This window comes from Pristiophorus japonicus, chromosome 1, assembly GCF_044704955.1.
Source record: "Pristiophorus japonicus isolate sPriJap1 chromosome 1, sPriJap1.hap1, whole genome shotgun sequence".
NCBI classification, from domain to species: domain Eukaryota; kingdom Metazoa; phylum Chordata; class Chondrichthyes; family Pristiophoridae; genus Pristiophorus; species Pristiophorus japonicus.
This window is the reverse complement of record NC_091977.1, coordinates 14,900,397-14,927,017: the sequence shown is the minus strand read 5'-3', so window position 1 is coordinate 14,927,017 and position 26,621 is coordinate 14,900,397. Positions and strand designations below refer to the sequence as shown.

Sequence of the window (26,621 nt, the reverse complement as noted above, 5' to 3'; positions counted from 1 at the left end):
GCAACCGTCACCACGGTTGGCATGAAGCAGAACCCATCACCCGTAGCAGCCCAGCAGGACCCACCACATCAAGCAGCCCAGCAAGGCCAGCTGCACAGCAGCCCAGCAAGGGCCCAACAAACCACTCACCAAAACCAGCATTTGCACTGAGTCGATCAACCAGGGAAAGAAAGGCCCCAGATCGACTCACCTTGTAAATAGTTACACTGTTGACTTTGGGGGTGGGTGGGGGGGGGAGTGCTGTTATATATGTAAACTTGTATATATTTTGTATAGTCACCAGAGGGCTCATCCTCTGGATTCCCAAGGGATCCCACAATCCCTTGGGAGCACAGGTACTTAAAGAGGCCCCACAGGCTGGAGAGGCACTCTGGAGACCTGCAATAAAAGACTAAGGTCACACTTTGAGCTCACAGCATCCAGTCAGACTCGTTATTCATACATAACAGAGGGATTTGAAAAAAAAGGATGAGAGTTTTAAAACTGAGGCGTTGCTTAACCAGGAGCCAGTGTAGGTCAGCGAGTACAGGGGTGATGGGTGAGCGGGACTTGGTGTGAGTTAGAACACAGGCAGCAGAGTTTTGGATAGGCTATTGGAGGCTTTCTTGTGTGACATAGCACTGAGGAATCTCATTAGGATTTTGCAATAATCCAATGTTCTGAATGACTTTGGTTGATTAAGACTCAGAGTCATTATCACACGAGAAAGGCTATCGAGTTCAAAACTGAAGGCCTATAAATTTGCAGGTACTAAACAGCCACTAGGCTTCCAATATGGCAGGTAGGAAGCGTACACATTACAAGCCGGAAGTGCACATCTGCCATATTAGTGTCGGCAAATAAATTGACGCCCAGGGCCCATTCCTGAAACAGGCGTTAGGCCCTTTGAAAATGAGGGCCCGCGCCTGTTTCAAGCCTCCTCTGCAATATTGGTTTGCTATAAGGCAGCAGATGCTGGCTGCTTTGAGGAAAACCCGGTTTACATACATTCTAACATGTAGTCCTTAAAGGAACCCTGCAGGCCGTAATCAACAAGGTAAGTGTTTAAAATATACTTAAGCAAAATACTGTGGATGATGGAAATCTGAAATAAAGACAGAAAATGCTGGAAATACTCAGCAGGTCAGGCAGCTTCCATGGAGAGAGAAACCAAGTTAACGTTTCAGGTCGATGACCTTTCATCAGAACTGAAAAAAGTTAGAGATGTAACAGCTTTTAAGCAAGTGCAGAGGCAGGGAAAGCAGGGAGGGGTGGAAGAAAAGGAAAGAGTCGGAGATAGACCAAATAAAGGGGAGGGAAATGTGGAAATTGGAAGCAAAGTGAATGAAATTTTACGGTTTAGGGCGAGAGCAGGAAACGGTACCGATACAGTCATCAATGTACCGGAAAAGAAAAAATGAGGGAGGGGACCCGAATAGGACTGGAACAAGGAATGCTCCACATATCCCACAAAAAGGTAGATGATGCTAGGACCCTTGTGGGTACCTCCTCCTACCTCATGACCCCACTACCAAAAATCAAGCCATCGTTTCCAAGACCTCATCTCCTCTGGGAATCTTCGCTCCACGGCCGGCAACCTCAGTCCACCAACCCCACACCGCCCGCTTCTACCTCTTTCCCAAGATCTACTCTTCCCTTCCTCGACTTCTCTGTCTCCATTTCTGGGGATAGGCTATCAGCAAACATCCACTATAAGCCCACTGACTCCCACAGCTACCTGGACTACACTTCCTTCCACCCCGCTTTCTGTAAGGATTCTATTTCATTCTCCCAGTTTCTCCATGTCTGTCACATCTGTTCTGATGATGCCACCTTCCATATGTCTTCCGATATGTCTTGTCCTCTACCGTGGTTGACATGGCCCTCGACTGTGTTGTTCCATTTCCTGCATTTCTGCTCTCACCCCTCCCTCCAAGAACCACGACAGGATTTCCCTTGTCCTCACCTTTCACCCCACCATGGAATCATAGAATGGTTACAGCACAGAAGGAGATCATTTGGCCTGTTGAGCCTCCACATTCAACGGATCATCTTTCACCATTTCCTCAACCATGATCCCACCTCCAAACACATCCAACCCTTCCCTTTCTGCATTCTGACGGGACCGCTCCCTCTGTGACACCCTGGTCTACTCTGAATCATCCCTAACACCCCCTCCCCATCTCACGGCACCTCCCCGTGCAAGTGCAAGAGATGCGACACCTGCCCTTTTACCTTCTCGCTTCCCATGATCCAGGTCCCCAAACATGCATTACAGGTGAAACAGCGATTTACTTGTATTTCCTGCAATTTGTATTCGCTGCTCATATTGTGTCATGTATGTAGACCATCTATACTAACTGTATAGTCACATAAGGTGTGCCATCAGAGGGCACTGCAATGGGAGACCTGAGGGTCACCTGCATATGTGTGCAGGGCCCAGTATAAAAGGCTTCCCACCATGCTTGTGCCTCACTCTGGATTTACAATAAATGGGACTAAGGTCACAACAGCTCAAGTATAATACTAGACCTCGTGGAGTCATTCATAACAATATTAAAGACATAACAACCGGTGACGAGATTACGAACTTTCACACAAAAATGACTAACATTGATGCATTAGAAAAGTTCTCAGATGGTGAAGATTGGGAAGCCTTTACGGAGCGGCTTGACCAATATTTCGTAGCAAACGACCTGGTAGGCGATGATCCGGCCACACTGGCAGATAAGCGCAGAGCTATCCTGTTGACCAGTTGTGGGCCTGCGGTCTACAGCCTCGTCAGGGACTTACATGCACCAGAGTCATACGAGGAGCTGAAAGTGCTAATTTGGGACCAACTCAAACCGAAGGAGAGCATCCTCACGGCCAGGCATCGATTTTATACACACCTCCGCCCCGAGGGCCAGGAAATCGCGAAGTACGCTGCCGACCTCAGGAGGCTGGCAGGACCGTGTGAATTCGGCGCATCTCTCGCCGATGCGTTGTGGAACATCTTCGTAATTGGCATCGGTCATGAGGCCCTTCTTCACAGGCTACTGTCTGTCGAAACCACTGTCACTCTGTAGAAGGCCATCAGCATCAGCCAGGCGTTTATGACCTCAAGCTGCAGCTCCAAGCAGATGTTGACTCACTCTCAGGACTCAAACCCGACAAGTACTGTAAATAGAATGGCGTCTTTCACAGGCAGAATTGTTGAACGTGAATCTGCCCAGGGAAGAGCATACAGGCTCCTGAGTCCTTTAACCCAGAATCTGCCGAGGGGTGCAAACGTAACTCGAGTAGCCCCATGCTGGCATTGAGGAGGTAATCACAGGACTCATCAGTGTCGGGTCAGAGACTATGTGTGCAAAGGCTGCAGCACAAAGGGCCACCTCCAGTGAATGTGCAAAAGAGCTGTGATTCACCACGTTGAAGAGGAGTCAGCAGATGGCTGTGAATCCAGCGCGGATTACGAGGAGATGGCTCGAGAGGCAGCTCAGTCCCAGGACGAAGTGTATGGAGTATATACCTGCACCACAGATTGTGCTCCAATGATAATGGAAGTCGAGATAAATGGCGTTCCAGTCTTCATGGAAGTGGACAAGAGGGCGAGTCAGTCATTAATGCCTTTGAGAGGCTATGGAATGATCAAGCTGAACGACCCAAGCTGGTCCCGATTCAGGCAAAGCTGCGCACCTACATCAAGGAACTGATATCAGTTGTTGGGAGTGCGGATGTAAGTATATCCCATGATGGCGTGGTGCACAATTTACCATTCTGGATTGTTTCAGGTGATGGACCAACGATACTTGGAAGAAGATGGATGGGGAAGATTCATTGGAACTGGGAAGACTTCATCCCTCCGGCGATCGACGTCCCCCGTGCTCAGAGGCAGAGCAAGCCCCCACCTTCGGTTGGACCAGGCACCGGAGAGCAGATCCGTGCAGCCCCCGAGGCACAGACCACTCATCACGACTGTGTGGTGATGATCCGGCCGAGACCCGAACGCACCTTCCCGGTTTCGGTGGCAGGACTCCTGGGGAGGAAGATTGGATCCGAGGGCACCTTCCCGGATTCAGTGGCAGGACTCCTGGGGAGGAAGATTGGATCCGAGGGCGCCTTCCCAGCTTCAGTGGCAGAATCCCTGGGAAAGAAGATCGCAGCAGCGGACATCATGGACAGGGAAAAGATGGCATCCAAACCACGAGGTGCAGCGCTAATGGAGCAATGACACGTGGTTCCACACAAGGAAGACGATTGGGGTAAAGTAGTAAGGCCATTTTAAAGGAGGCCAGCAACCCGCCATTTTTGAATGAACTGTTTGAAATTGGTAACCAATGTAAAAGTCCAGCTGTAACGAGCAAAATGTTGAGCGATGTCAGGTGCAAATTGTAATCAGCCAATGTAGTGGGCGAACACCTAACGGTCGTACACAGGTCCAGCGGGCTACCCAATGCTGTAGCCTGTGTCCCCGGGACCTGAACGATGAATCATAAAGTGTCCCCACAGCTGACAGAAGTAGACAAGCCGCAGAGTAAACGATCCCAGGAGAGCAGAGACACCGGTAGCGATACCCTGCCTCAGATCGGTTTAACATTGCAGGCACCCGATGGCATGAACCGCCATGGGCCAGAAACAGTAAACTGCGCCCATGTTCCAGTCGGCTACTGTCGCACACCACCCGGGTGGAAAAGACGCAGCCCACAAACCCACTTGCCACCACGGCAATGCCCAAGAGCGAAGGGTCACCCACAATGGCTCCTTCGAGCGGAACCTGGACCAGCCAGGATCCCAAACTAGAGAGTGCTCACAATGGTGCCCTCAAGGAAAGCGAGTCAGCAGTCCCCTGCGAACTGCTAGACAAGACAAGGCAGCCCCACCGTGGCTTAGACAAAACGCTCACTTGCTCAGACCGCTTCCCAGGGAACAGCAACGACACTGTGCAAACGAAAAGGACAGGGAGGTTACAGACACATCAGCTGTCTTTAGGCTTGCCCGACACTAGGAGTAATGGCAAGAGCCCTGAGCTCCGGCAACTCGAGCAAAATGAGTTCACCTCGCCCACAGACCCACTAGCATGGGGCGCTGCGCTGCCACCAGACGACCCGGATCTCATCCAGCCGTGCTGGAACTAGACAGTCCTTATGTACCTGTACTGATATACCTGTACTGATCATGTAAATGTACCACACAAAAAGAAACAACTGTAATCCACCCAACTGTAAATATAAAATTCATGTGATGAACTTGAATGCAACTTGCATGTAACGGGCCATCAGCATGATCTCTGTGTGGGGGGGAGAATGGAGTAGGCATGGACTCACAACCAGAAACCACGGGGACCTCCATTGGTAACAAATCTCATTACCAACCCACCCAAGCTAGAAGTGACCCTCCAATGGTCAACCAGAAAGAGCAAAGCCCAGGTCACCATCAATATATGAGTCAATTTGCATTAAAGACTTGGGGGGAAGTGATGTCATGTATGTAGACCATGTATACTAACTGTATAGTCACATAAGGTGTGCCACCAGAGGGCACTGTGGTGGGAGACCTGAGGGTCACCTGCATAGGTGTGCAGGGCCCAGTATAAAAGGCTGCCCACCATGCTTGTGCCTCACTCTGGAGTTACAATAAATGGGACTAAGGTCACAACAGCTCAAGTACAATACTAGATCTCGTGGAGTCATTCATAAGAGTATTAAGGACATAACACATTGGGGAGACCAAACGCAGATTGGGTGACCACTTTGCGGAACACGTCCATTCAGTCCGCAAGTGTGACCCTGAGCTTCTGGTCTCCCGTCACTTTAATTCTCCACTCCATTCCCACTCTGATCTCTCTGTCCTCGGCCTCTTACACTATTCCAAAGATGCTCAACGTAAGCTCGAGGAACAGCTGTGAAAATGGATAAATCCCCATGCCTAAATTAAATGTATTCCAGGCTTTTAAGGGAAGCAAAAGAGAAGCAAAAGAGGCTCTGACCATCATTTGCCAATCCACCGGTGTGGTGCCGGAGGACTGGAGGACTGCTAACATTGTACCTTTGTTTAAAAAGAGATAGACCAAGTAATTACAGGCCAAACAGCCTAAGCTCGGTGGTGAGAAAATTATTGGAAAAAATTCAGAGGGACAGGATAAATCTTCATTTAGAAAGACATGGATTAATCAAGGGCAGTCAGCATGGATTTGTTAAGGGAAGGTCATGCCTGACTAACTTGATTGAATTTTTTGAGGAGGTAACAAGGAGGGTCGATTAATGTTGTGCATTTGATGTACTGTATATGGATTTTAGCAAGGCTTTTGATAAGGTCACGAAAGTAAAAGCCCATGGGATCTAGGGAAAAGTGGCAAGTTGGATCCAAAATTGGCTTAGAGGAAGGAAGCAAAAGGTAATGGTTGATGGGTGTATTTGTGACTGGAAGACTGTTTCCAGTGGGGTTCCACAGGGCTCAGTACTAGGTCCCTTGCTTTATGCGATATATAACAATATCAATATATCAATGTACAGCAGGCACCTCAAAATACTGGAGAAGTACCACCAATGCTGCCTCCGCAAGATCCTGCAAATCCATTGGCAGGATAGGTGCACCAACGTCAGTGTCCTCGCTCAGGCCAACATCCCCAGCATCGAAACACTGACCACACTCGATCAGCTCCGCGGGATGGGCCACATCATCCACATGCCTGACACGAGATTCCCAAAGCAAGCGCTCTACTCTTAGCCCCGACACAGCAAGCGAGCCCCAGGTGGGCAGAGGAACTGCTTCAAGGACACCCTCAAAGCCTCCTTGAAAAAATGTAACATCCCCACCGACACCTGGGAATCCCTGGTCCAAGACCGCCCAATTTGGAGGAAAAGCATCTGGAAAGGTGTTGAACACCTCAAGTCTCTTCGCTGAGAGCAAGCTGCAGCCAAGCATCAACAGCGGAAGGAGCATGCAGCAACCCAGGCACACCACCCACCCGTTTCTTCAACCACCATCTGCCCCACCGCATCGGTCTCTTCAGTCACTTGAGAACTCATTTCTAGTGTGGAAGCAAGTCATCCTCGACTCCGAGGGACTGCCTATGATGATGTATCAATGATTTGGACTTGAACATAGAGGGTATGATAAAGAAGTTTGCAGACGATACTAAAATTGGCTGTGTGGTTGATGAAGAAGGCGGCTGTCGACTGAAGGAAGATATCAATGAACTGGTCAGGTAAGTGGCAAATTGAATTCAATACGGAGAAGTGTGAGGTAATGCATTTGGGGAGGGCTAACAAGGCAAGGAATACACATTAAAAGGTACGACACTGAGAAATGTAGAGGATCAAAAGGACCTTGGAGTGCATGTCCACAGATCTGTGAAGGTAGCAGGTCAGGTAGATAAGGTGGTTAAGAAGGCATACGGAATACTTGCCTTTATTAGCCAAGGCATAATACAAGAGCTGGGAGGTTATGCTTGAACTGTATAAAACACTAGTTAGGCCACAGCTCGAGTACTGCGTGCATTTCTAGTCACCACATTACAGGAAAGATGTGATTGCACTCGAGAGGATACAGAGGAGATTTACGAGGATGTTGCATGGACTGGAGAATTTTAGCTATGAGGAAAGATTGGATAGGCTGGGGTTGTTTTCTTTGAAACAAAGCATGCTGAGGGGAGACCTTATTGAAAGGTATAAAATTATGAGGGGCCGAGATAGAGTAGATAGGAAAGACCTATTTTCCTTAGCATAGGGGTCAACAACCAGGGGGCATAGATTTAAGGTAATTGGTAGAAGGTTCAGAGGGGATTTACGGGGCAATTCCTTCACCCGGAGGGTGGTGGGGGTCTGAAACTTACTGCCTGAAGGGGTGGGAGAGGCAGAAATCCTCACCACATGTAAAAAATACTTGGATGTGCGTTTGAAGTGCCGTAACCAACAGGGCTACGGACCAAGAGCTGGAAAGTGGGATGAGGCTGGATTTTGTCGGCCGGCACAGACACGATGGGCCGAAATGGCCTCCTTCTGTGCTGTGAATTTCCATGATTCTAACAGCACCTCATCTTTTTATTAGGCACTTTACAACCTTCTGGACTCAACATAGAGTTCAACAATTTCAGACCATAACCTCTACCCCTCATCATCATCATAGGCAGTCCCCCGGAATCGAGGAAGACTTGCTTCCTCTCTTAAAATGAGTCCTTAGGTGGCTGAACAGTCCAATACGAGAACCACAGTCCCTGTCACAGGTGGGACAGATAGTTGTTGAGGGAAAGGGAGGGTGGGACAGGTTTGCCACACGATCCTTCCGTTGCCTGCGCTTGATTTTTGCATGCTCTCGGCAATGAGACTCAAGGCGCTTAGCGCCCTCCCGGATGCACTTCCGGGGCTCCCAGGTGTCAATGGGGATGTTGCACTTTTTCAGGGAGGCTTTGAGGGTGTCCTTGTAACGTTTCCTCTGCCCACCTGGGGCTCGCTTGCCTATTTTCACATGGCAGCTGTTGATAATTCTGCCATTCCCATTTAAAGCTCTTCTAGAACCACTTTTTGTTCCATTACTTGTTCCATTATCAACTCCTTTTGCTTTGTACAATCATCCCTTTTCTCACTCCTGCCTTGCACCCTATCCTTTTGTCCTTTCCTCCTCTCCCCCCACTTCCCTGCCCCTGCACTTGCTTAAAATCGGTTACATAGAAACATAGAAAATAGGTGCAGGAGTAGGCCATTCGGCACTTCGAGCCTGCACCACCATTCAATAAGATCATGGCTGATCATTCCCTCAGTACCCCTTTCCTGCTTTCTCTCCATACCCCTTGATCCCTTTAGCCGCAAGGGCCATATATAACTCCCTCTTGAATATATCCAATGAACTGGCATCAACAACTCTCTGAAGTAGAGAGTTCTACAGGTTAACAACGCTCTGAGTGAAGAAGTTTCTCCTCATCTCAGTCCTAAATGGCCTACCCCTTATCCTAAGACTGTGTCCCCTGGTTCTGGACGTCCCCAACATCGGGAATATTCTTCCTGCATCTAACCTGTCCAGTCCCATCAGAATCTTATATGTTTCTGTGAGATCCCCTCTCATCCTTCTAAACTCCAGTGTATAAAGGCCCAGTTGATCCAGTCTCTCCTCATATGTCAGTCCAGCCATCCCGGGAATCAGTCTGGTGAACCTTCGCTGCACTCCCTCAATAGCAAGAACATCCTTCCTCAGATTAGGAGACCAAAACTAAACACAATATTCCAGGTGAGGCCTCAGCAAGGACCTGTACAACTGCAGTAAGACCTCCCTGCTCCTATACTCAAATCCCCTAGCTATGAAGGCCAACATGCCATTTGCCTTCTTCACCGCCTGCTGTACCTGCATGCCAACTTTCAATAACTGTCTCTAACTGCTTCCAGTTCTGATGAACGGTCATCGACCTGAACCATTAACTCTGTTTCTCGCTCCACAGATGCTGCCTAACTTGCTGAGTATTTCCAACAATTTCTGTTTAAAATATACTTGCCTGAATGTGCTCCTCCTGACCCCACATTAAAAGGATGCTGGGCTCTGCCGGCCATCGCTATACCCCCATCGTGACTTTGACCCTCCCAGGTCACCAGCACTCTTTTCCCCCCACCCGTAAGATTCAGAAAATTCTGGGACTCCCGTCTCAATGGACATGTGTCTGGAATTTAAAAGGGAACTGTGTTAGACTTTTAGAGGAGAAATGTGGACAGAAATATCTCACTATTAGGAGCCTTTGGACTAAACTAGAGCCTTTTAGATTGTGTTTGGACATTTTAAATTGTATGCTGGGTCTGCATAGGGAAATGGGATACTTACAGGGCTGCTAACCCACCTGGGAGGCAGGCCCTAGGGAGACATTAGCAGTCTACCAAAAACCCTCTTACCAGGGACCCAGATACATACATATTTTAATAGTTCTTAAAACGGCTATACAGAAAAATCCTGGCATCAGCAAAACACACAATGGACAATATCAAGACCTGATTACATTCTAACAGCACCATTCGAAAACCCCATCAACACCTTTGGGAATCTTGTATCATTCTAATGCTTGATCAGCCCATCAAAATTCTCACAAAGGGATCACATTAGAGTTGATCAGCCTGCCAAAATCGCACAAAAGCAGTCTTCAAAAATCAATTGTGCACCCGAGTTTTGCCGCAAAAGTTTAAGCAGCCTCTCAGGTATAACTGGGGGCCTTGCTGGTAGCTTGGGTGGTAATTTTTGGGCTGAGGAAACACTTTTGAAGAAACGTACCCGAGAACACTCTGGAAAAGCACTTGGACGCTGGGCTCTTTGACTCTGACTTTGAAACATCTAACTTGCCACACGAAGTTACAGCAACACAACAAGAAGAACCTAACAAGAAGCCTCGGAGTCACTGAAAAACCAACAATCATCCAGCACTGACTCAAGGAAAAAACTTATTTACCATCAAAACATCGACCAGTGTTAATACTGAAGACACCGCAACCAGCCAAACAATTCACAAGATCGAGGAGAGAGAAAGCAGTGTGCAACTGGTCTAAACTGTGGAGAAATCCTTTGGTGAGCATAGTCCCTGCAATTTCAGAGCCTAACTTAGTTAGTGTAGTGGTGGGAGGTGTTTTCTTTTTCACTGCATAACCTCTGTTCCTGTTGCGTATATGTTTTCCCCCTTTTTCTGTACATTTTGTTATATGCTATTAAGTTAATTAGTGTGGTGTGCTATTTTCTAAAAAAAATATTTGTTCTTGCACCAAACAGTTGTCTGTCTACATCTACCACATCCCCTAAATAATTCCAAGCCCTAGCACCAGGAAATGGGACGATTCGAACCGTCAAGGTCAGAAAAGGCTGACAAACCCACCACCCCCAACACACCCCACCAACTCCCGATCACCGCCACCACCCCACTCATCCTGTCCTCCCTCCAGGCCACCGTTCGCTAACCCACCCAACTCGATCCCCGACCTTCCTGGTCACCCCAGTCCCCGATTGCACCCCTCTTCCCGGCCCCTTTGAACCACTTACCTGAGGGCCGCTGTGGGTGTCGCAGTGGCCCCGGTCTGCAATTCGTCATCAGCAGCGAGCTGCCAGGGGTCGCTTATTAGGTGTCTACAGTTCATCGGCTCGATACCAATGAGGCCCCAGGCCCAATATCATGGGTGCCTTGGCCCTCTGCATCCAAGTACGAGGTACACTCGATATTGGGCCTCGGGCCTCGATCATTGACTGTTCACCGCTGGTAACACTAGAATGCCATGAAACCCAACATAACGAGAGCGCTGAAGGCGCGCTACCTTTCCAGTTCTTTTTTCACTCTGCGCTGGTAGAGGACGTTCTCCCTCAGAATGGCTGCTGTGTTCAATTTTATTGGAATATTTTCCATCTGTTTGACAAGAGAAAAGGCATGCATTGTTCAATTCATTGTTTGCTCATTTGTTGTATCAATCCATGTTCAGGACTTACCGAGTGCATATCGTGGCTGCAACAACCACCCTGACTGACTAATGGCGGGCTTCATTGAAGAAGAAAAAGTGGTCTGGTTAACTGCGAATCTGGGCATGAAAACTATGTGAAAAATGCCTGGAAGTGTTTGCAGGTCGGTAAACTAATCAAAAACATCATTACGGGCCAAATCTTTCTGGAGCCGAGCACCTCATGACGTGCGCCGTTAGTTCGACTTATTCCTGCACCATTCAGCTCGAGGTTTTTTGCACCGTAGCTTGCTGGATGTGCAATCTGATAATGGGCATCGGGACCTCGTTGAACGACAGGACCAAAAGTCTATCTCCCTAACCAATGAGATTTAAGGATTGCAAAAGATACAGAGGAATAACGGAGAGAGGAAGGAATTAGAGTGGGATAATTATCGTCAAATCAGGTACCGAAAGAGAAATAAAAAGAGGGAAAGATTGGATTAGGAGAGAAAAAAGACAGAAAAAAAAAGCAAGGAAAAACATTTTTAAATGTTCATTTTGACATTTTTAAAATCCCTAACAACAGTTTATTACATGCATGAATGGGACTCAACAGTTTAAATCGTTCCTTCTCTGGTACCTACTATTATTATTTATAATGTATCTTTTTCTATTTTAACGTGGAGATTTGTATTCAACTTTTAGGCGGCCACAGGGGATGCCGATAAAAAGGGCCCTCATGAAGTTAACAGTGGCGTGAATGCTCACTCAAAGCAGATGGCTGTTCCACTACTACATTTGCCAAATGTTGCACCCATTTTATGCCTGAAAACGGGTACAACGCAAGCCCTCTTGTCATTTTCTTCGCTGTGGGTGCCACTCATCTCACCCTTAACCCTCCATCTGTTGCCTCCACTGTCAATTGCTCCCTCTAAGGGTGGTTGGTGAGAGGCTAGAGAACCCTGGCCCTCAATTTGTTCATCTCCTTTCCTCTCCCTCCCTATCTATATTTAAAAAATTAATTCACGGGATGTGGGCGTCGCTGGCAAGGTCAGCATTTATTGTCCATTCCTAATTGCTCTCGATAAGGTGGTGGTGAGCCGCTTTCTTGAATACAGCTGAGTGACTTGCTAGGCCTTTTCAGAGGGCAGTTAAGAGTCAACCACATTGCTGTGGGTCTGGAGTCACATATAGGCCCAGGTAAGGACGGCAGATTTCCTTCCCGAGAGTGAACCAGATGGGTTTTTATGACAAGCACAACAAGGTAGTTCCATGTCACTATTACTGATAAAAGCTCTTTAATTCTAAATTTAAATTCCACAGCTGCCATGGCAGGATTTGAATTCACGTCTCCGGATTACTAGTCCAGTAACATTATCACTATGCTACCGTACATCTCAAAAAGTTTTGTTTACTTCAATACCTCAACTTTTTTTTACAATAAAGAATTCTAATCTTTCTCTTTACCTGTCACTGTCTGTTTCTCGCTCATAGATGTTAGCAGAGCAAACACTTTGTTCCTGTGCTCTCACTGTCACACTCCTTTCAGCCCACCTCTGAATCAGAATGAATGTCAAAGAGGCATTTGGGTTTGCTTGCGGTTGGCCACCTAGAAAAGGGTTCTTAAAGAGTTCTTGAAGGCTAGAATGGAGCTGGAGCTAGCTCCTGCTGCAATAGTTCATTGGGCAGGTGGCCCTTGTTTATTTTTCTGGAGCTTATTGCTGACTTTTGGACCTTGGAAAGCAATGGGGTTTCGTTCAGGCATCTTATTTCTTTGGCATGAGGAAGAAGAGGAGGAGGATCTGGAGGACCATTTCAGAGATGCCAGACTCATCGGGCATTTTAAGCAACATCTGGCCTCCTATCTGTTGACACACAAAGGGCAGTGGAAAGGTTTTCAAGTGAGAACGACAGATTTATGTTCGGCAAGGTTATCAAGGGATATGGAGCCATGGCAGGTAGATGGAGTCGAGATACAGATCAACCATGATCACTGTACCTGTACCAAATAATCACGAAGGCAAATAAAATGTTGGCCTTTATTGCAAGGAGGATAGAGTATAAAAGCAGAGAAGTCCTGCTACAATTGTACAGGGTATTGGTGAGGCTACACCGAGAGTACTGCGTACAGTTTTGGTCTCCGTATTTAAGGAAGGATATACTTGCATTGGAGGCTGTTCAGAGAAAGTTCACTCGGTTGATTCCGGAGATGAAGGACTTAACTAAAGAAGATAGGTTGGATAGGTTGGGTCTATACTCATTGGAGTTCAGAAGAATGAAAGCTGATCTTCTTAAAACTTATAAGATAACGAGGAGGCTCAACAAGACAGATGCAGAGGGGATATTTCCACTCATAGGGGAAACTAAAACTAGGAGGCATAGTCTCAGAATAAGGGATCGACAATTTAAAACTGAGTTGAGGAGGAATTTCTTCTCTCAGATGGTTGTAAATCTGTGGAATTCTCTGCCCCAGAGAGCTGTGGAGGCTGGGTCATTGAATATATTTAAGGCGGAGATAGACAGATTTTTGAGCAATAAAGGAATAAAGGGTTACGGGGAGCGGGCAGGGAAGTGGAGCTGAGTTCATGATCAGATCAGGCTCGAGGGGCCAAATGGCCTACTCCTGCTCCTATTTCTTATGTTCTTATTGTTATGTCTTGAATAAAGAGTCAGACTAGATACTGCAAGCTCAAAGTAAGGTGTGACCGTAGTCCTTTATTACAGATCTCAGAGTGCCTCTCCAGCCTGTGAGGCCTCCTTATATACAGGTGCTCCCAAGGAATTGTGGGATCTCTTGGGACTCCAGGGGATAAGCCCTCTGGTGGTTGGACATGGTATTTATGGTTTACATACATAACAACACTCCCCCCCACCACCCCCCCTCCGCCCCCCCAAGACAAAAGTGTAACTATTTACAATGTGAGTTGATCTGGGGCCTTCCTTTTCCTTATTGATCATCTCGGTGCAAATGCTGGTTTTTGTGAGTCATTTGTTGGGCCCTCGCTAGGCTGCTGTGCAGCTTTGCTGGCTGCTGGGGGTGGTGAGTCCTGCTGGGCTGCTGCGGGTGATGGGTTTGTGAATGTTTAAAAATGTATAGAGACATTGACGTTGAGAACGTGGGAATTGTATAGGGACAGTATAAGCTAACAAAGAATTCATGGAGGAATAGCCATGACATCTCAGACTCGAGACTGCGAAATGTTACAACACTAACACGTATTGAAACAAAACCCACAGCTTGCAGAAAAACCTCAAGGTCTTATTAAATCATGTTATTAACCTGAAACATTAACAGAAGGTCTTTGTTTAAAATCAGACCATACTTAGGTCGGCTTATGAGTGGACAAAGGGAAAGAGGGATCTAAGAGGATAGGCTGGACTAGGATGTCACTCTAGCCCTATCTTGTTATCTTTTGCCGAAAATGTATAACCATCGTGCCTTTACAATGTAACGTCACTTTGTCTGTAGGAAGTGAGTGCGTTCGAACAGACTTGCATTCCTTCTGTCTGATAAAGTCCCCGATCAGGATTTGCTTTTTAAATAAAAGCTTGCTTTGTTTAAAGCACAAACGGTATTCGTTTCAGTAATTTTGCTGAACCAGATTGAGGTAAAAGAATCCAGAAATCAACATGTTCTGCTTCGTGGTCAACCGCTGGGTCGGTTGCCACTTGTGTGTGTGTGTGTGTGTTGGAGGGTTGAAAAAGGTAGAGTCTATTGTGGGTTGTTCTGGATAGCCCGTGAATCTGAGTTTGGTTTGGTCCAAGTGTTTCCTGCAGGTGAGTCCATTTGAGCGTTTGATCACAAACACACTACTCCTCTCTTTGGCCAAAAAAGTGCCAGGAAGCCACTTGGGACCTTGTCCAGAGTTCAACACAAATACAGGATCATTTATCTCAATTTTATGTGATACATTTGCGCGATCATGATATGTATTCTGTTGAAGCCGTCTGCTCTCTACCTGTTCGTGCAGATCAGGGTGGACTAACGAGAGACTTGTCTTAAGTGCCCTTTTCATGAGCAGTTCAGCGGGAGGGACCCCAGTGAGCGAGTGGGGTCTTGGGCGGTAACTGAACAGGACTCGGGATAAGCAAGTCTGCAGTGATCCTTCAGTTACCCTTTTCAAGCTCTGCTTGATTGTTTGCACTGCTCGTTCTGCCTGACCATTGGACGCTGGTTTAAATGGGGCAGATGTGACATGTTTGATCCCATTGTGGGTCATGAACTCCTTGAACTCGGCACTGGTAAAGCACGGCCCATTGTCACTCACAAGGACACCCGGCAGGCCGTGCATGGCAAACATGGCCCATAGGCTTTCAATGGTGGCACCAGATGTGCTTGCCGACATTATCACACATTCAATCCATTTGGAGTATGCATCTACAACCACTAATAAAATTTTTCCCAAGAATGGGCCTGCAAAGTCGACATGGACCCTGGAGCACAGTTTGAAGGACCAGGACCATAAACTTAATGGCGGCTCCCTGGGTGCATTGCTTAACTGGGAACATGTATTGCATTTGTGCACGCAGGACTCTAAGTCTGCATCGATATCGGGCCACCACACGTGGGATCTGGCTATCGCTTTCATCATTACGATGCCTGGGTGGGTGCTGTGGAGATCACTACTGAAGGTGTCCCTGTCCTTTTTTGGCACCACTACCCGATTACCCCAGAGTAGGAGTCTACCTGTATAGACATTTCATCTCTGCACTGCTGTATGACTTTATTTCTTCCTGCATATCTAACGGGACACTAAACCAATTCCTGTGGAGCACACAGTTTTTTACTAAGGACAGTAAGGGTTCCTGGCTCGTTCAAGTACTAATCTGTCGGGCGGTGATTGCTTACTCTTGAATGCTTCCATTACCATAACTAAATCTGCGGGCTGTGCCATCTCCACCCCTGTGCTGGCAATGGTAGCCTACTGAGAGCATCGGCACAGTTTTCTGTGCTTGGCCTATGGCGGATGGCGTAGTTGTATGCGGACAACGTGAGCGCCCATCTCTGGATGCAGGCCGATGCATTCGTATTTATCCCCTTGCTTTCAGAAAAGAGGGATATAAGTGGCTTATGGTCGGTTTTCAATTCAAATTTGAGCTGAATAGATATTGATGCATTTTCTTTACCTCGTAAACATACGCTAACACTTCTTTTTCGATCATATTGTAGGCCCTCTCAGCCTTAGACAGACTTCTGGATACATAAGCAACCGGTTGCAATTTCCCAAATTCATTAGCTTGTTGCAATACACACCTGACCCCAGACGACGATGCATCACATGCTAGTACCAAACGTTTACATGGATCATACAACACAAGCAATTTGTTTGAACATAAATATAGAAACATAGAAATAGGTGCAGGAGTAGACCATTCGGCCCCTCGAGGCTGCACCACCATTCAATAACATCATGGCTGATCATTCCCTCAGTACCCCTTTCCTGCTTTCTCCCCATACCCCTTGATCCCTTTAGCCATAAGGGCCATATCTAACTCCCTCTTGAATATATCCAATGAACTGGCATCAACAACTCTCTGCGGCAGGGAATTCCACAGGTTAACAACATTCTGTGTGAAGAAGTTTCTCCTCATCTCAGTCCTAAATGGCCTACCCCTTATCCTAAGACTGTGTCCCCTAATTCTGGAATTCCCCAACATCAGGAACAATCTACCCACGTCTAACCTGTCCCGTCCCGTCAGAATCTTGTATTTTTCTATGAGATCCCCTCTCATCATTCTAAACTCCAATGTATAAAGGCCCAGTTGATCCAGTCTCTCCTCATATGTCAGTCCGGCCATCCCGGGAATCAGTCTGCACTCCCTCAATAGCAAGAACGTCCTTCCTCAGATTAGGAGACCAAAATTGAACACAATATTCCAGGTGAGGCCTCACCAAGGCCCTGTACAACTGCAGTAAGACCTCCTTGCTCCTATATTCAAATCCCCTAGCTATGAAGGCCAACATACCATTTGCCTTCTTTACCGCCTGCTGTACCTGTATACCAACTTTCAATGACTGATGAACCATGACACCCAGATCTCGTTGCACCTCCCCTTTTCCTAATCTGCCATCATTCAGAAAATATTCTGTCTTCGTGTTTTTGCCCCCAAAGTGGATAACCTCACATTTATCCACATTATACTGCATCTGCCATGCATTTGTCCACTCACCTAATCTGTCTAAGTCACCCTCACAGCTCACACCGCCACCCAGTTTAGTGTCATCTGCAAACTTGGAGATATTACACTCAATTCCTTCATCCAAATCATTGATGTATATTGTAAAGAGCTGGGGTCCCAGCACTGAGCCCTGCGGCACTCCACTGGTCACTGCCTGCCATTCTGAAAAGGACCCATTTATCCCGACTCTCTGCTCCCTGTCTGCCAACCAGTTCCCTATCCACATCAGTATATTACCCCCAATACCATGTGCTTTGAGTGTGCACACCAATCTCTTGTGTGGGACCTTGTCAAAAGCCTTCTGAAAGTCCAAATACACCACATCCACTGGTTCTCCCTTGTCCAATCTATTGGTTACATCCTCAAAAAATTCCAGAAGATTTGTCAAGCATGACTTCCCTTTCATAATTCCATGCTGACTTGGACTGATCCTGTCACTGCTTTTCAAATACGCTGCTATTTCATCCTTAATAATTGATTCCAACATTTTCCCCACCACTGATGTCAGGCTAGCCGGTCTATAATTATCTGCTTTCTCTCTCCCTCCCTTTTTAAAAAGTGGTGTTACATTAGCTACCCTCCAGTCCATAGGAACTGATCCTAAATTGATAGACTGTTGGAAAATGATCACCAATGCATCCACTATTTCTAGGGCCACTTCCTCAAGTACTCTGGGATGCAGACTATCAGGTCCCGGGGATTTATCGGCCTTAATCCCATCAATTTCCCTAACACAATTTCCCGCCTAATAAGGATATCCTTCAGTTCCTCCTTCTCACTGGACCCTCGGTCCCCTTGTACTTTCGGAAGGTTATTTATGTCTTCCTTCGTGAAGACAAAACCAAAGTATTTGTTCAATTGGTCTGCCATTTCTTTGTTCCCATTATAAATTCACCTGAATCCGACTGCAAGGGGCCTACGTTTGACTTCACTAATCTTTTTCTCTTCACATATCTATAGAAGCTTTAGCAGTCAGTTTTTATGTTCCGGGCAAGCTTCTTCTCGTACTCTATTTTCTCCCTCTTAATTAAACCCTATGTCCTCCTCTGCTGAATTCTAAATTTCTCCCAGTCCTCAGGTTTGCTGCTTTTCCTGGCCAATTTATATGCCTCTTCCTTGGATTTAACACTATCCTTAATTTCCCTTGTTAGCCACAGTTGAGCCACCTTCCCCGTTTTATTTTTACTCCAAACAGGAATGTACAATTGTTGAAGTTCATCCATGTGACCTTTAAATGTTTGCCATTGTCTATCCACCGTCAACCCTTTAAGTTTCATTTGTCATTCTATTCTAGCCAATTCACGACTCAAACCATTGAAGTTACCTTTCCTTAAGTTCAGGACCCTAGTTTCTGAATTAACTGTATCACTCTCCATCCTAATAAAGAATTCTACCATGTTATGGTCACTCTTCCCCAAGGGGTCTCGCACAATAAGATTGCTAATTAGTCCTCTCTCATTACACATCACCCAGTCTAGGATGGCCAGCTCCCTGGTTGGTTCCTCGACATATTGGTCTAGAAAACCATCCCCAATACATTCCAGGAAATCCTCCTTCACCGCATTGCTACCAGTTTCCTAGCTTTCTCAAAGGCATTTTCTTGGCTTTTACCCCATACCCATTCATCTCCTTTACGCAGTAAAGAGTGCAGAGGTTCTAACAATGTGCTAAGACCCAGTAAGAAGTTACCAAAATAGTTCAGGGGTCCTAGAAACGACTGCAGCTCCGTCACCTTCTGTGGTTTCGGTGCATTCTTGATTGCCTCTGTCTTCGAATCGGTGGGCCTGATGCCGTTTGCCGTGATTCCTCTCCCCACTTCAGGCGCTAGGAAAACACACTTTGAGCATTTTAGCCTGAGCCCCACATGATTGAGCCGACTAAGAACCTCCTCCAGGTTCTGCAGGTGCTCAACGGTATCCCGACCTGTAACCAAGATGTCGTCCTAGAAGACCACGGTGGGCGGGACTGACTTCAGCAAGCGTTCCATGTCCCTCTGAAATATCGCCGCGGCAAATGGGCATCTGTTGTAAATGAAGAGACCTTTGTGCGTGTTGATGCAGATGAGGCCTTTCGATGATCCCTCCAGCTCCTGCGTCATGTAGGCCGAGGTCAAGTCCAGTTTCGTGAACGTTTTCCCTCCCACCAGCGACGCAAATAGGTCATCTGCTTTTGGTAGTGAGTATTGATCCTGCAGTGAGAAACGATTGATCGTTATTTTGTAATCACCACAGATTCTTACGGTGCCGTCTCCTTGAGGACTGGAACAATCAGACTGGTCCACTCATTGAATTTGATCGGTGAAATGATGCCCTCTCATTGCAGCCTGACCAGCTCGATCTCCACCCTCTCTCTCATCATGTAAGGTACCGCTCTCGCCTTGTGATGGATGGGTAGCGCCCCCGGAATAAAATGGATCTGCACTTTTGCTCCTTGGAACTTCCCGATGTCTGGTTCGAACAGCGAGGGGAACTTGTTTAGGACCTGGGCACATGAGGTGTCGTCGACGGACGAAAGCGCTCAGACGTCATCCCATTTCCAGCGCATCTTTCCCAGCCAGCTCCTGTCGAACAGCATGGGGCCATCGCCCAGTACCACCCAGAGTGGTAATTCGTGCACCGCTCCCTCGTAGGCGACCTTTACGGTAGCACTGCTGATTACGGGAATCAGTTCCTTTATGTACGTTCTCAGTTTAGTGCGAACGAGAGTCAGGACTGGCCTTGAGGCCTTGCTGCACCACAATTTATCGAAAGTCTTTTTGCTCATTATGGACTGGCTTGTGCCCGTGTCCAGCTCCATGGACACTGAGAGTCCATTTAATTCAACCATCAGCATTATCGAGGGACACTTTGTGGTAAATGTGTGTACCTCATATACCTCTGCCTCCTCGGTCTGAGGCTCTGGTTTGTCGTGATCCACCATGGATCTGTCTTCCTCTGCAACATGGTGGTTTGCAGGATTAGCAGGGTTTGCAGCTTGCCTGCACATGCGTTGGAGGTGTCCCATTGTTCCATAGCCCTTGCAAACGTATCCTTTGAAGCGGCATGAATGGAAATGATGATCACCCCCGCAGCGCCAACAAGGTGTTAATGGCCTTGTATTCACCACCCTTGATGGTGGACTCTGAGTAATCAGCGGACGTGCAGCTGCAGGCATGGAAGTCCTGCCCTGTACATTTCGATTCGAAACAGCATTACTTTGTTCACAGTACTTGCAGCAGCACTAGTGTGCTGAGAAATTTGTTTGGCATTGACACTGGTGGCGATAAACTCCTGGGCTATCGCTATAGCTTTATTCAAGGTTGGGGTCTCTACAGTCAAAGGTTTGCGAAGTATTACTTCATGGCTAATGCCAAGTACAAAGAAGTTCCTGAGCATGTGCTCCAAGTGTCGTTCAAATTCGCAATGTCCTGCAAGGTGCCTTAGCTCAGCAACGTAGCTCGCCACTTCCTGGCCTTCAGACCTTGTGTACGTGTAGAACCGATACCTCGCCATCAGAACGCTTTTCTTCGGGTTCAGATGCTCCCGGACCAGTGTGCACAACTCATCGTACGACTTTTCCGTGGGTTTTGCTGGAGCGAGCAGGTTTTTCATGAGGCCATACGTTGGTGCCCCGCAAACGGTGAGGAGGATCGCCCTTCGTTTGGCAGCGTTCACTTCTCCTTCCAGCTCGTTGGCCACGAAGTATTGGTCAAGTCGCTCCACGAAGGTTTCTCAATCATCTCCCTCTGAAAATTTCTCCAGAATGCCTATGATTCTCTGCATTGTTGCGGTGGGGTTCATCATCTGTATCTCTTCGCCAGTTGTTATGTCTTGAATAAAGAGTCAGGCTAGATACTGCAAGCTCAAAGTAAGGTGTGACTATAGTCCTTTATTACAGATCTCAGAGTGCCTCTCCAGCCTGTGAGGCCTCCTTATATACAGGTGCTCCCAAGGGATTGTGGGATCCCTTGGGACTCCAGAGGATAAACCCTCTGGTGGTTGGACATGGTATTTACAGGTTTACATACTTATAATCTAATTGAAAGGCTTGAATGCCCGACTCCTGTTCTTATGTTCCTATTTCCCCATGGCTCCCTGTCTGCAAACCCAAGTAGGGTGATTTCAGGACAATGCCTTGACAATGCTTCAGAGAGCTGTGCCTCACTCATGTATCAATAACTGAGTTGAGCCAGCTGCCAGGCAGCTGTGGGCACAGCTCATAAGGAGGACTCTCAGCTAACTAGGATCCAAGTCCATTGCTAAATGAATCCATCCATCACAGAGTGCCTTCAGCAATAAACTCCACTTATTGTCTCGTGAACATGTAGCTCATCTCTACAACTGACGAGGGTCCCATCTGGTTAATATGTTACTGCTCCTTCGGGCTGCCATTCACCCAACTTGGCCCAACTTGTTCCACGCACAGTCTGTCAGGGACAAAATCATTTCCCGGAAAAGTATCTAACAACCTTCCTATTCTTTGCGATCACAATGCTCCCCCCTTGTTGCCTACTGGTGGATCCCGTTTCAATCCCAGCCTCCAACTTCTACAATAGCAACTTGCTTTTATACGTAGTAAAACTGCCAAGGTGCTTCGCAGGAGTGTAATCAGAGAAAACATATAATATATATGGAGATATTAGGGCAGGCGATCAAAAGCTTGGCCAAAGAGGTAGGTTTTAGGATCGTCTTTAAGGAGAAATAGAGGCGGAGAACTTTAGGCAAGGTTTATCAGAGCTTTGGTTCAGGCAGCTGAAGGCACGGCCTCCAATGGAGGGGTGAAAGAAATCGTGGGAGTATCTACAGACCACCAGCTGACTGGTGATCTCCAGTTGGAGCCTTGTGGTACAGAGGTTGCCATTTTATTGTCTTTGGTTATGGGCCATTTTGTCTTTAAGAGGGAAGTACAGAGTCTGAAGCTAATCAGCCTGCCATCATATGGAATAAAACACAGGTGTCGCAAAGCATTTCTTAAAGGGGGTGAGAACAGGCGATATGTGTTACAAATCACGCGCGTCTTTCACCGCTTCGCTATGTGTTGGGCTGCAAGTACAGGAACACTTGTGGAAGGAAGGAAGTGTGAAGGCCTGAAGAGTACTGTGCTGCAGGCTCAATGTTACAAGTGGTGTTCAACGCTTTGAGGGGAAGGTAGCTGCAACTGAGAAAGATGTTTATAATAGTGCATTCATTCAAAGTATGACTGCCCATTATCCTGGCCAACCTCTGACATTGAATAGGCGTACGGCGCTGCTAAAGGGGGCAGCCAGTGCCAGGAGCACCTCCTTCCATGGGGCCTGGATCAGGCCCTTCATGGCTCTTCTTCCCTTGGGGTCTAAAAGCTGAGTCTTCCTTTGTTGGATAGCAGACAGTTACAGCTCGGCTGAAGTCTATAGTTGTGAGCTCGGTGCCCCTGGAGAAGCAGCAGCCTCAGACATTGCATTGAACCAGATTGTGACAGACACACAAGGGTTGCTTGGCCCTTCCAGCTGCTGCAACAGTTTACCTCCCTTCCCCTGCAAACCCCCCCTCCCCGCCCCCGGCCCCCCATTAATGAGTGCCGTTTAATGCCTTGGTTTCATTCCATATGATGGCACTTAGAGTGCCTTCACACACTGTGGGCTTTTCCTCTCACATGAGAAATGGACCATAACCAAAGACAAGGAAATACCACCTCATTACCCCAAGGCTCATGCTAGAGAGCAGCAGCCAGCAATCTGAGAACCTGTAGAGGTCGGAGGCAAAAGCAGGAGGAGCCCAACATAAATACTTAATGAAGGTGCCCTGAGGAAAATCGGGGGGTGGTCCTTGACAGAGTAACTCTGATGGATAGAAGTGCAGTTCCAGTGCCACTTTGGTGGTAGACTTGCCAAGGAGGAAACTTTGCCCCTTATTTCAACTGGGAGCAAGATGAGAGTATTGGACAGTGTATTAGTTTCAATGCAGTAGGGATGCTTAGGAGTTACACTGATCTTTGTCAGTTATAAGGCTCAGAATTTCCTGAAAGCTTGCGCTGAAACAAGTATGGTACAGTGCCAATTTTCAGTACAGGAGATTGAGGAAATTCTCACTTTGACGCTGTGCTCGAATTTCCTCGATCTTTTACGCCGTTTCGGTGAAATGTCCATCGGGTGTGGGGCAACACGGGCTGCTGAATTGCAATGAGCCTGGTTCGTGCTATTGGTGAAGACCACTTTCACTCCCAATGTGCTTAATAAAACATCCCCATTGACAAAGACCGCCCTAAGTGGAGGAAGTGCATCCAGGAGGGCGCTGAGCACCTCGGGTCTCGTCACCGAGAGCATGCAGAAACCAAGCTCAGGCAGCGGAAGGAGCATGTGGCAAACGAGACTTCCCACCCACCCTTTCCTTCAACGACTGTCTGTCCCACCTGTGACAGAGACTGTAATTTCCGTATTGGACTGTACAGTCACCTAAGAACTCACTTTTAGAGTGGAAGCAAGTCTTCCTCGATTTTGAGGGACTACTTATGATGATGATGATGTGCTTATTTCTCCCCCCTCCTCCAGAGGCTAGCCACTACTTGCTCTTTAACTAACCAACAGGCATGGGTTTGAGCCCTCACTAGGCAGAGAGCTGTTACCAGTAGCTGCTCACAAGTTACATAGAATAGGACAGCATAGAAAAGGCCAGTTAGTCTATAGAGTCTGCACTGGCTCTTTCGAACAGCAATCCAGTTAGTCCCACTCCCCCGCTCTTTGCCCATATCCCTGAAATATTTTCTCCTTCAGATATTTATCCAATTCCCTTTTGAAAACTACGATTGAATCTGCTTCCACCATCCTACGAGGCAATGCATTCCAGATCACTACAACTCGCCGTGTAAAATATTTTTACCTCCTGTTGCCTCTGGTTCCTTTGCCAATCACCTTAAATCTGTGCTCTCTCATTATCAACCCTTCAGCAATTGGAATGAAAACAGAAAATGCTGAAAATCTCAGCAGGTCAGGCAGCATCTGTGGAGAAGAAGCAGAGTTAACGTTTCGGGTCGGGATTGACCCGAAACCTTGGCCCCAAGTTTCCACATGATTTGCTCCTGATTTTTAGGAGCAACTGGTGTAGAATGGAGTATCTTAGAAATCGGAATTCTCCACATTTAGTTTGCTCCAGTTCTAGTCAGGTAGAACAGTTTCACTTTGGAACAGAATTTTCTTTTCAAAAGGGGGCGTGACCGGCCATTTACGCCTGTTTTCAAAGTTTCGTGAGTGAAAACTTACTCCAAACTAACTTAGAATGGAGTAAGTGAAGATTTTTGTACGCTCGAAAAAACCTTGTCGACACTTTAGAAAATCAGGCATAGGTTACAAATCAGGCGTAGGGAATGGGGGGGGGGGTTTAAAGGGAAGTTTACAAACATTAAACACTTCAGTTTTACAAATAAAGAGCCATCATCAATAATAAATGATAAATACATCAATAAATCAACCAATAAATCAATCAAAAAAAATTAATAAGAAATAATTTTTTTTAAAAAATCAATAAATAAAACATTTTCTACTTACCGACTGCAGCACCGGGAGCCCTCCAACAGCGTGCTGGGATGCCCCCCCCCACCAGTGTGTCTCTGTCAGTGTCTCTATCTCTCTGTATGTCTGTCTGTGTCTCTCATTCTCTGTCTGTCAGTGTCTGTGTTTCTGACAGCGAGGGGAGGGGGAGGAGTGGGGTAGAGGGAGAGAGGGAGGGGTGCAGAGGGAGGGAAGGGAAGGGGGAGAAGGGGGAGGGATGAGGGAGAAGGGGGAGGGATGGGGAGAAGGGGGAGGGATGGGGAGAAGGGGGGAGGGGGAGAAGGGGGGAAGGGGGGAGAAGGGGGGAGAAGGGAGGAGGGGAGAAGGGGGGAGAGGAGAAGGGGGAGAAAGGAGATTGGGGGGGAGAAGGAGATTGGGGAGGGGGGAAGGAGATTGGGGAGGGGAAGGAGATTGGGGGGGGAGGAGATTGGGGGGAAGGAGATTGGGGAGGTGGGGGGGAAGGAGATTTGGGGGGGTGGGGGGTGGGAGGGAAGGAGAAGGGGGAGGGAGGCTGAACGGGCCGGGCCCGAGACTTCGGGCAGGGCCCGTCCCCAGCACCAGATTTACAGGTAGGTGGCGTTGGGTCGGGTCGGGGAAGTGGTGGGAGGGAGGTCGGTTCGGTTCGGGTCGGGGGGAGGGAGGGAGGGAGGGAGAGGGAGGTCAGGTCGGGGGGAGGGAGGTCAGGTCGGATCCAGTCCGGAGGCGGGGGGGGGAGCGGGTGTCGGGTCCGGTCCGGGGGTGGGGGGAGCGGGTGTCGGATCCGGTCCGGGGGCGGGGGGGGGGGGGGGGAAGCGGGAGTCGGGTCGGGTCCGGAGGTGCGGGGGGAGGGGGGAGGGGCGGCGGAAGCGGGAGTCGGGGGGCGGGGGGGGGGGGGGAGAGTGGGAGTCTGTCGGTGTCGGGTCCGGTCTGGGGGCAGGAAGCGGGAGTCGAGTCGGGCCGGGAGGAAGCAGGAGCTGGCCGTGGGAGGAGCCTTATTCACGCAGCCCCAGTGAGGCCATTCGGCCAGGGCTAGGGGCTGCGTGCTTCGGGCCCCTCCCACACAGTTTCGGGCGCCTGGAGCTACTGCACATGTGTGCCCACTGTAGCGCGCATGTGCAGAGGTCCCGGCACTGTTTTCAGCGCAGGGACCTGGCTCCGCCCCCTACAGCTCCTGCTGCGCTGCGCCAAGGGCCAGAGGACCTGCAGGGAGGTGGAGAATATGGTGGTTTTTTTTAGGCGCACTTTGTGGCGCGAAAAACGGGCATCCAGGTCGGGACTGCGCCGTTCTAGGCACGCCTCGAAACTTGGGCCCCTTAACTCTGCTTTTTCTCCACAGATACTGCCTGACCTGCTGAGATTTCCACCATTTTCTGTTTTTATTCCAGATTCCAGCATACTTCCCTGCTCGCTCCCCATAACCCCTTATTCCCTTATAGGTAAGAGTCTATCTCTGTCTTAAATTTATTCAATGTCCCACTTTCCACAGCTCTCTGAGGTAGCAAATTCCACAGATTTACAACCCTCTGAAAGAAGAAATTCTTCCTCATCTCAGTTTTAAATGGGCAGCCCCTTATTCTAAGACTATGCCCCCTAGTTCTAGTCTCCCCTGT

At 48.0% G+C, this 26,621-nt stretch overlaps 1 protein-coding gene across 2 annotated transcripts in view; it reads right to left on the bottom strand.

Moving 5' to 3' along the window:
- The window catches only part of cfap99 (cilia and flagella associated protein 99), a 392,086-nt gene that overhangs the window by 92,466 nt on the left and 272,999 nt on the right, over positions 1-26,621 (bottom strand). For both annotated transcript variants that reach the window (XM_070894010.1, XM_070893926.1), the window contains one exon: positions 11,232-11,320. In XM_070894010.1, coding sequence (XP_070750111.1) covers positions 11,232-11,320 — 89 coding nt within the window. The remainder of the gene's footprint in view (positions 1-11,231; positions 11,321-26,621) is intronic.